We start from the raw sequence: 9,937 nt of genomic DNA, 5'->3' as shown, positions 1-9,937 counted from the left end.
TCGGCCAATGAAACAAGTCTGATTGACAGCTGACCATGGTGACGCGGCAGGCCACGTGACATCTCCCTCTGCCGAACCCGGGGTCCCCATGAGCCAGGGCCAACTCAATAGCAGCTCACAATGACTGAGGGACATAAACCGTACAGTGAGCTCTGACATTCACAAAACCATCATCACAATCCGGAAAGCGAGTACATACATCACTAGAAAAAGTTTCCCTGGGACCCTGTAAATTCCTCCTGCCAGACTTTGCCCACTAGACCCTACCTCCCGCCCAAAATGCCAGTCTGTTTCCTATTAGAACAGATTAACTGACCTTTGCTAGTATTTTATATAAATGGAATCCTACAGAATCTAGTCCTTGTTTTGCTTTTGGAATCTGGTTTCCTTCATTCAGCAGAAGTAGTTTTCAGATTCGCTGCATCGTTGCATATATACATCATTCATATTTTGTATTGCTGAGTAAGAGCGCACTGTAGGAGTAGTTCATGATATTAATACTTGATTCCAGCCTTGTGTAAAATCGTTATGAACATGTGTCTTTGTATGGGCATAGCACAGTCATGTTAATATGAACAAAGTCAAAACCACAGGCACTGACTAAACTGAGACAAAGCCCTATGTTGCTATCCTCTAAGAAAATCTAAAAATGGAAAACGAGGTCAACCCTCTGTATTTATACAAGACTTCACAACAATTTACCATGCTGTCAAAGCTCTATCCTGAATGAGCTCAGCTTAATTTTACAGGCAAGTTCTGTCAAACTGTAAAAAAATGGATAATTCCTAGTTTTTGAGTGGTTCCACTGAGGGGAGAAAAAAAACAAAAATCTTCCAACTTAATCTCATGAGGCTGTCACACCCCTGATTCAAAAACCTGGCAAAGTGGCACCCCTCTCCCAGAAAGAACCACAAAAATTGTGGTAGAACACTCTCTGTACCTTGAATGCTAATAGCAATAACTTGAATACTAACCGACTAATACTTAAAATAGAAAATAATACATAAAAGATTAATAAATTAAACATAGCCGTGTCTGAGCACCAATAATAAGGTTTCCAAGACTGAAACCTTATGGGAACAGACTGCCACGTGTCCCCCAAGAGCAGCTGGTAGGTGAACCACTTAAGGTTAGCACCGGCTTGCTTGATCACTGCCCTCTCAGGACTCCTTATCGTCAAAAGGGGTCTAAGTCCAACAAATCCTGGCAAAAAAATACCTACTGATGCCATTCATCACTGGGTTAGAAATAGCTCTTGGCTTAATAAAACTGTTTGCAAACTAAGAATTGAAGATATTTCCTCAACATCGGGATAAAACAGGTTAGCTGGGACTTTGTTCTTTGTATTGTTCAAAGGTGTTTACAATGATTGCGTTTGAACATAGAATAAAAATAATTTCAACTGCAAAGTTAAACAAAAAAAATAAAAGACAATCATGGTTGACATAAATTGAAGGTACCCTCCAAAAACCATAACTAAACTCACTACCAGATAGTTGACTCCAATTCATTACAACCCTATATATAAAACAGAGTAGAACTACACATTTTGGAGGCTGCACATTTTGACAGCAGAAGAAAGCCTCATCTCCCAGGGCAGCAAGTGGTTTCAAACTGCTGAACTTGTGGTTAGCAGCCCAACACGTGGCCCACTAAACCAGCAGGGCTCCTTACAATAAAACTTGGACAGTTATTAGGGTGACACTAGGATTAATCAACGGACGAGGAAGAACTCTCATCCACCATCTTAAATTTTTATGTTTTTCATAATCAATAAGACAATTCATATACATAAGTTCATCAATATTCATTCAAGATTACTATTAAGAACAGACTCCTTCTGATACCTATCTTATTTATAGTGCAACTAAGACAGAAAATGGGATTCTATCTGATCTTCTATAACTACCAATTTCCACTCAGAAATTACTCCAAGGCTAAAAGTCTCTGCTAATAAAAACATGGTTTAAATAACCATTTAAGACAATGCATTTTAGGTTTATTTTTCATTTTATTCCATTAACAACCCCTATAAATTGAAGAGGGGGAGGGGAACCCTATGGAATAAAGCAATAAAAACAGTCATCTTGAAAGGACCAGAAGGAAGATGTTAGAGCATCATTTTGGGCGTAGCAACATGGAAACAAACAAAAAGCAAATAATAATAATAACCAGCTGGCCTGGTTATGCCAGAATACCTAACCAGAGTGCCTCTGGTCCTCACACATTTGGTGATACCACAGCTCAGTCCTGCACCAGTTCCCAAGTTAATGAAGAATAAGCTAAGGCGTGATTGAACAGCCTCAGACCACGGATCTCTTGGCCAGTTAAGAACCCCAGGCTCCAGTCACCCGATGGCCAGTCACACCCAGGAACCAGTCCATCCAGAGATGGTCATGAGAGGCCAACCAAAAGTCATAGCTCAGCTGATCCCTCCCCAATGTCAGGCGACTGGACTTCTGCTGTGATCTAAGTTCTAATGATCAAATCCTGCTATCTTACCTTGCTTGTACTGGCTAACCATGTCTACGGTAAAAGATTGGGGCTACGGTTCTACTATTCAGATTCCTCTCCAGATCTTGACTAGGTCATACTGAGTGACCTAGTCAAGTGAGGAATAGTACATTAGTCGCACGGGGGAAAAGACGAGTCAGATTTTTCAAATAAAAGCCATAATTCTTAGACCGTTAGCCATAGACCATGTACTCATCCTTTGTGAAAGGTCCAAATTCAATACAAAATGGTATGATTACACTATAAGGCCTTTTTTAATAATTCCCCGACACAATTTCCTACCCAGTTAACTTATTTAATTTAGCTTTATATCTACTTAGACTCCAAGACAGCAGAGCGATACTGGATGCATTCAAGTTATAGCCAGCATTTGCCAGTTCTTTAATTCTAGTTTTTAAAGTACTTAGGCTTGAATCCAAAACCCGAGGACTTTCGATTATTTGTGAAATGTCAATTTTTTCTTGTATGAGGTAGTCTATTTTATCATTAAACTTCTTCTCAGCCAAGAAGATCATATCTGGGTAGCTTAAGACAAACTTCGGAACCTCCTCTTCAGAACACCCAAGAGAAATCAGCTTCTTTTTGATATTTGTGTAGTTTCTTTTCACATAGTCATTGGAAAGGTCTAGGGTGTGGGCTCCCGGGCCACATATCAGGGCCAGGAGTTCTTTGCTGTTCAAGTTGAAAGTTGACTGTAAAAACTCAATGTTTGCTTTCACTCGTTTGGTGCTCTGGATTAAAATAAAAGGATTTTTAAAAATTAGCTTTCTGACAAAATCTGCAGGATCTTTGTGGTCCAAGGACAAAGAGACTGCTTGTAAAAACACAACCATCTGTTTATTGAGCTCCAGACTATTGGAGAAGCTCCGTGGAGCGTTGGTTAACAATCGGCAAAGGCATTTCTGAGTCAATCCAACTGAGTAGAGGAACTTTATATTATTCTCTAAGTTTAGGTTGTTACCGGACCGAAAAAAGGATTCTGGAGAACGTTCCAAAATGCTGACGATTTCAAGATCTGATGCCACAATCTTTCTCCACAGATCCCATCGTTTGGAAAGGTTTTCCGAGGTGCGGATTATGGCTCGTGGGTACCTTGATATGATGCTAGCAATCGCTCCTCTGCTCGCTCCCTTGGACAAAAGGAACATCTTCAGGTCCTGCTCATTAGTAACCGTCCTATTAAAAACTCCAGGCTGTCGTTTCTTCGCCATGTCAATATCTACTCCCATAGTAAGAAGGTTATTCAGTCGTTCCTTTTTCTCTGAAGATTCGCTGTTCGCATTATGACACTTCACACCAAAGAGTCTACAGGACGCTGATTTGAAGAGGATTTCTGTTGCCGACTGGATCACCCAACATCTTGAACCAAGGAGGGTAGTTCTCATATACAACAAGTTTCTTCCTGCCATGAGGTTCAGTAGACCAAGCCTTGCGGAATGCTGTGTAAAACAACATGCACAATATTAAGCAAACAACTTAGTGGTAAACATCTGAATGACTCTATTTTTGTCCTGTCAGCATCGTGGTCACTTCTGAAGGAACACACCTACGGCTGAAGCTCTCCTGGTGCTCTCGTAACTATCCCCCTAGCGCACTGCTCCTGGTGTTCACCCACGCCTTTGGTCTGCTCCCACTCTGGGCGTAAAGCGGCAGGCGGCATCATCTCTGCCCCGCAGGATCCTTCCTTCACACGGCTCGGTTTATTCTCTGAGAATAAAACAAGGACACCGTCTGCCTTGGTCACCCCAAACCGACTGTCTAGCCTTCTCCCTCTATGCTTTGTCATCCTGGTTCCAAACCTTCAGCTTCTTCCAGTGACTGGCACCTCATTTGTCATGGGTTCCAGCTTGCCACGGGTAAAACCCCCCTTCCGCTTGCTCCTGTCTCTTCCTTTTCGGACCTACTAGTTTTCCAACGCTAACCCCAGTTGGTTCTCAAAACCAACACCCCCGACTGTCTGATTTCCAGCTGAAACATCTCTATTTGTGTTCTCTTTGAAACTACTGCTTTCTTAGCTCAACAAGACCTCTGGCTGGACAACTGATTTTAATCTCCATCTCACTCAGTTTTCCAGTGAGAACCCTTGGTTTTAATGTAACAACTTTCCACTAACTTCCACCTTCAAAAGGAGCGAGCTGTGGTATTTCATTCACATAGTCCACCACGTGTGGAATTCTGCTGGTAAATGGCACAAAAACAATAAATACATACAAATCCTCTTCCCCCCACCCCCATCACCATGGTACACAAGTCTACTCCAAGGATGTCTGTGACCGTTTCACAGCACATCTAGCTTCTATAAACTACCTAAATACTGCCCAATTCTGCTTGTCATGATGGTTCAAAAATGGAATACAAAATGTTTAAGTATAACCATTAAATGAGCACTGCTATACTTTTTGGATTGAACTTTCTCCTGAGAATATACAGTTGTGAAAAAATTAGCCCTTGATCCAACTAGATGTCAGTGAGTTTGGTTTGGGATAACAGACTTTTAGTGGCTTACAGGGGACCCTCTCCCTTCTCTTACCGAGCAAACTAGACAATAGGTGGATGGCTCCGACCCCACGGTCAGGACACTGCTGCCAAGATCAGTTGCAAAGAAAGCGTCTTTGTTTTGATCCTTTTAGCTACTCCAATTATAACAAGAATTTGGATTATGCCTATATGGGCTGAGAACATTTCCGTAGCTCACATCGTTCACAAAGAACTAAGAAAAAAATTCCAAAATTGTAGACTCAAATAAGTGAAAATGCAGAACATTCACCAACTCAGCTTCAAACTCATTCTTCCTGGGTCAGTTATGGCCAACTGGGAAGTAGCTGATTTTGTAAAACATAGTTTAACTGAAATGATAGTTGGAATGGGAAAGATTGGAAGTCAACAACCTGCTAGAAACTTACCCTGCCTCTTAGAAAGCTCAGGCAGCCTGTGACGTGAATAGCAACCAAATCTCTTTCCCAGCAGTCAGAGACAATAGCACCAGCGCAAAGATGGCAGCTGACTACAGGATTTGGAACATGTCCTGGCAATCATCCAAATCTCTCACATCAGGATCTTGAAAGGGCTCACTATTCCAGGGCTTTGACCCATAGTTTTTCCCACTCTAGTTATCATTCTGCATCACTCAAATTGTAAAAATTCAGGTCTGTTCCAATTTTGCTCCCTCCACCCCGACTGAGATGGTTAGAATGGGTTCGAAGCCCTGCTTTGAAGCAAATATCATTCAGAAGCACATACAATTGCTCAGTAGCCTACTGAGTTCATTCTTCTTCACACATCCACCTACTACCCTGTCGAACTATATACTCTTCTGAAATACAGGAATTTAGAGACTTAAGTAAGAGCTTCCTTCTAAGGATCCCTGATGGTGATGTCGCTGGGCTACTAAAAGCAAAACCAGGAATTCAAACCAACCAGCCATTCCACAAGAGAAGGATGAGACTTTCTGCTCCCATGAAGGTGTCCAGCCTCAGAAGCCAAAGGGACAGTTCCACTCCCTACTACAGGATCGCTATGAGTTGGGATCCTGTGGCAGTGGGTTTTTCACTCTGGATTTGGTTTGAGTGTTTTGGTTTTCTAAAGAATGAAGAAGGTTCCACCTCAAATAGCTCAGCAGCTTGTTCTCTGTTCCAGATGCTCACGGGGGCCGCTCCTGGATAAAGCGGCACAACACTGACAGCTGCAGATGAAGCCAGTGCTATCTAAGGAGTACAAGATGATGCAGAAACAGTGAGACTCCGGTTTACACTTGTATTAGCCTTCTAAATCTTCTACTTTTTATTTAAATTTTATAATGTACATCAAAATAGTACAGCGAGACCAGGGCGAAACACTAAGGGCGTGCAACAGAGCAGAAGGGGAGCAAAGTAATGAAGTCTCTGGGGAATATCAAAAATAGAATTTGGGGGCAGAGTGTAACACCTCATCAGACTCAACCAGAAAACACTACTAGGGGGCAACAAACAGACTATATATAGGTTTTTCTTTTTTGTCGGTTTCTGTTGTTGTTGTTGTTGTTGTTTGGGGGGGGTTCTTTTGTTGTTTTTCTCAGTCTTGTTTTTGTGCTTGCTATTGTCTCTGCATGTCTATCTAAATAAGGTAGGGAGGATAAAAAATCTGTAGGAGAAAACAATGGGACTAAAAATTCCAGGGGGACACAGGAGAGGGGGAAATGGGGGAAATGAAGGGGGTGTTAACAAATCCAGGGACAAGGGAATAACAAGTGATCCAAATTCAATGGTGAGGAGGGCATAGGATGCCTGGTGGGGCTTGATCAAGGGCAATGTACCTGAGAGGAATTACTGAAACACAAATGAAGACTGAATATGATAGTGGGGCAAGAGGAAAGTAAACGGAAATAGAGGAAAGAACTTAGAGACAAGGACATTTATAGCCATCTAAATAGTCAGGTACATATGTAAATATATTTATATATAACTATATAGAAAGACTTATGTAAATCTATTTATTTGTTAAGTATTAAGGCAGTAGACAGACATTGGGCCTCCACTCAAGTACTCCCTCAATGCAAGAACACTTTGTTCTAATAACCTGGCATTCTGTGATACTCACTTTCCCTGACACTATCGCTGAAGACATAGTGGGTGCATAAGCAAATGTGGGGAAGAGAGCTGATGGTGCCCAGCTATCAAAAGACATAGCATCTGAGGTCTTAAAGGCTTCAAGGTAAACAAATGGCCATCTAGCTGAGAAGCAACAAAGCCCACATGAATGAAGCACACCAGCCTGTGTGATCATGAGGTGTCGATAGGATCAGATATCAGGCATCAAAGACCCAGAACAAAAAATCCTATCAATGTGAATGAGGGGGAGCATGGAGACCCAAAGCCATCTGTAGACAATTGGACATCCCCTTACAGAAGGGTCACAAGGAAGAGATGAGCCAGTCTGGGTGCAATATAGCACCAATTAAACATACAACTTTCCTTCAGTTCTTTAATGCTTCTTCCCCCGTCCCCACTATCATGACCATAATTCTACCTTACAAATCCGGCTAGACCAGAGCATGTATACTGGTACAGATAAGAGCTGGAAACACAGGGAATCCCAAATAAACCCCTCAGGACCAATAATGAGTGTAGCGAAACCAGGAAAAGAAGGGGAAGAGTTGTACGCACCCTCAGTAAAATGATTTTTTAAAATAATATAGTGAGATAGAGAACTGATAGATCAATGTGTATGTGTGTGTACAATACAAATACATGCCCAATTTTTTTTAATCGATGTTATGTCTACCCAACAAAAGGCATGCTGATGGTTTCATGGGTTATGAGTGGGGCTGCTAACCACCAGGTCAGCAATTCAAAGCTACCGGCTCCTCCAGAAAGATTAGGCTTTCTGCTCTGGTAAAGATGTACACCTCTATAGGAAATTGGAAGTGGACCCTTGAACAAGTGGAGGTTAGAGGCACAGAACCCCTGCAGTGTCGAAAAATAGGTATATAAACCTTGAATCCCCGAGAATATAAACTGTCCACTAATATATACTTTGTATGTTAAATGTATACATGGGGGGGGGGGGTTCAAAAACTTTGTGAAAAAAATGGAAAGATAGGCATTTTTTCAAGGACCCTTTGAAGGGCCCTTGTGTACTCTATTCTAGAATACAGTAAGCTAGAGCAAAGAAATGGTAAGGCAATCACAAGGAGGAGAAAATCCATTTACAGTGCTGCACTGTATTTGCCAGGGCTGTGAGTTGATGAGTCCTGCGGAGTATGCTGACTCGGAGGAGTCGGAGAAGGGGCTGACCTGGCTGTCTCAGGAGTGGCAAAGGCAGAAGAGGTAGAGGAGCTGGAAGAAGAGACAGGGTAGAGCTCTATGGGAGTGCACTGCAATTTCCAACTCTCTCGCTTTTTCATTTCTCAAGAAAGGTCTCCTACAGTACCAACCCTTCTTCTCCTATTTGCCTTAGTCTCAGTGCCAGCACCACAGAGGGGCCCAAGTCTGAAAAGGTGTCCAAAGCGGTCTTGCAGAATCGCAACCTGAGATGTGGTGAATCACTACAGCCCTGTCGGCTCTGATTCCTCCTGTGGACTCTGCCTGCGCCGACAGTCCCATTTTGGAGGGCATTCTCTGGTGCGGGATTAAGATGGGATGTATCTTTCTTTAGACCGTACTAGAGGGGGTGACTTAAGTCACCACTCCTTGTTTCCCTGTGGGTGTGGTCTGTGAATAGACAAACACGAGGCCTCCATCACAGGCATTGCTGCGTGAATTCCTAAGACCCCTGGAAGAGGGTGTTCCAGATGTCTGTCTGACGTGGGGGAGACCCCGGACTGAGGGGCAGAGCGCCTGGGGCAGCACTGGCACCATGGAGCTGTGAGACAGAGCAACAGGCGTGGAGTCCACAGAGGTCCAGTCCTCGCAGACATGTGGCTGAGGGGCTGAGGATCAGAGAGAGATTTGGTGATTGGCTAAGGAGAGGTGTTGCCGTAGCCATGTATCCTTATTGGCTATGGATCCTGACTTGAGCTGATCTATTAACTTGCCTATTAACCCCCCTAACTGTATTATCTGTGAGTTCTATGTGGTCATTGCAACGAGTGGAAGCAAAGTGTCGTGGGAGGAAGAGTTTGGTGTCGGAGCAAGTAAAGAAGGAGGGAGCATAAAGGATGCCTGGCCCCTGCCTCTTGACAATAGGAAAGCCGGGGAACCCAGGGCAGGCCTCCCGCCAGGTTGCCTAATGTCAATTGGTTTTCTGGCTCTGCTTCTTCTGTCTTCTCCCTCTGTGCGACGCTGGATGGGAGCGCTCCTCTCCGTCCAGTCATCTTCTAGTAAGTGCCCTGGTGTGTTGTCTATTCGCGCTTGACTACCTCCTGCCTTAAATGCTGGTGCTCACTTCTTTCTCATGGCTACGAAGGCATGTCGTCCGGAGCATGCTGTCCAGAGCCGAGGCGCCGGATTCGAAGGCAAGGGGGTCCTTACATTCAAAAGCAGGGTTAACTCCGTACAGTGGCCTCCCTCCCGTCGCTCTTCCTCCCTCAAAAGCAACTCGACGAGCGCAGTGCGGGCACGGGATCGCGCCGTACATCAACCACGCCGTCCGGTCTCCTTTAAAACCAGGGAGGGGGGAGCAAAATGCAGGGCCCCAGACCTACCACTCGGCGGTACCCAAGTGCCGCAGGCGGGCTGACTTCCTGGTCCGGGTGCCGCAGTGCAAACGACAGGCGGAAGTGGAGCCAGCAAACTTCCGCCTCAGGCCGCGCGCAGAGGTGACGTCTCCGCCCTTCGCCCCACCCCCGGCGGCGTCTGGTGGACGCGCGGCGGCGCTACCCCAGGGTGCCAGCGGGGGGCGGCCGAGGACCGCGCGGAGCGCCGGGAGGCGGGGTGGGAGGGCGAGGCCGGGGCTCCCGCGCCGCCGCGGAGCTCGACTGCCGCCGGTTACCGGAATTGTGCAGCCT

The 9,937-nt window shown here is 44.6% G+C and overlaps 1 protein-coding gene across 9 annotated transcripts; it reads right to left on the bottom strand.

The window, feature by feature from the left end:
- Positions 1-527: 527 nt before the first annotated feature.
- On the bottom strand, positions 528-9,708 carry MTERF1 (mitochondrial transcription termination factor 1). Of its 9 annotated transcripts, none has more exons than XM_075558434.1 (5): positions 9,635-9,691; positions 5,932-6,218; positions 5,282-5,360; positions 4,061-4,221; positions 528-3,953 (listed from the first exon to the last, which is right to left on the bottom strand). In XM_075558434.1, the coding sequence occupies exon 5, from the start codon at positions 3,921-3,923 to the stop codon at positions 2,793-2,795; it is 1,131 nt and encodes a 376-aa protein (XP_075414549.1). In that variant the 5' UTR covers positions 3,924-3,953; positions 4,061-4,221; positions 5,282-5,360; positions 5,932-6,218; positions 9,635-9,691; the 3' UTR covers positions 528-2,792. The 9 variants fall into 9 exon arrangements, with proteins under 9 accessions (XP_075414549.1, XP_075414550.1, XP_075414551.1 ...); XM_075558435.1 differs by having other exon boundaries at positions 6,117-6,218; XM_075558436.1 differs by lacking the exon at positions 4,061-4,221.
- Positions 9,709-9,937: the final 229 nt, after the last annotated feature.

Source organism: Tenrec ecaudatus, chromosome 9 (assembly GCF_050624435.1).
Source record: "Tenrec ecaudatus isolate mTenEca1 chromosome 9, mTenEca1.hap1, whole genome shotgun sequence".
NCBI lineage: Eukaryota > Metazoa > Chordata > Mammalia > Afrosoricida > Tenrecidae > Tenrec > Tenrec ecaudatus.
This window is presented reverse-complemented; position numbering and strand designations above follow the sequence as displayed.

Excerpts from the sequence above, each read along its gene's own strand:
- MTERF1 (XM_075558433.1), bottom strand. The coding sequence starts at position 3,923 with ATGGCAGGAAGAAACTTGTTGTATATGAGAACTACCCTCCTTGGTTCA.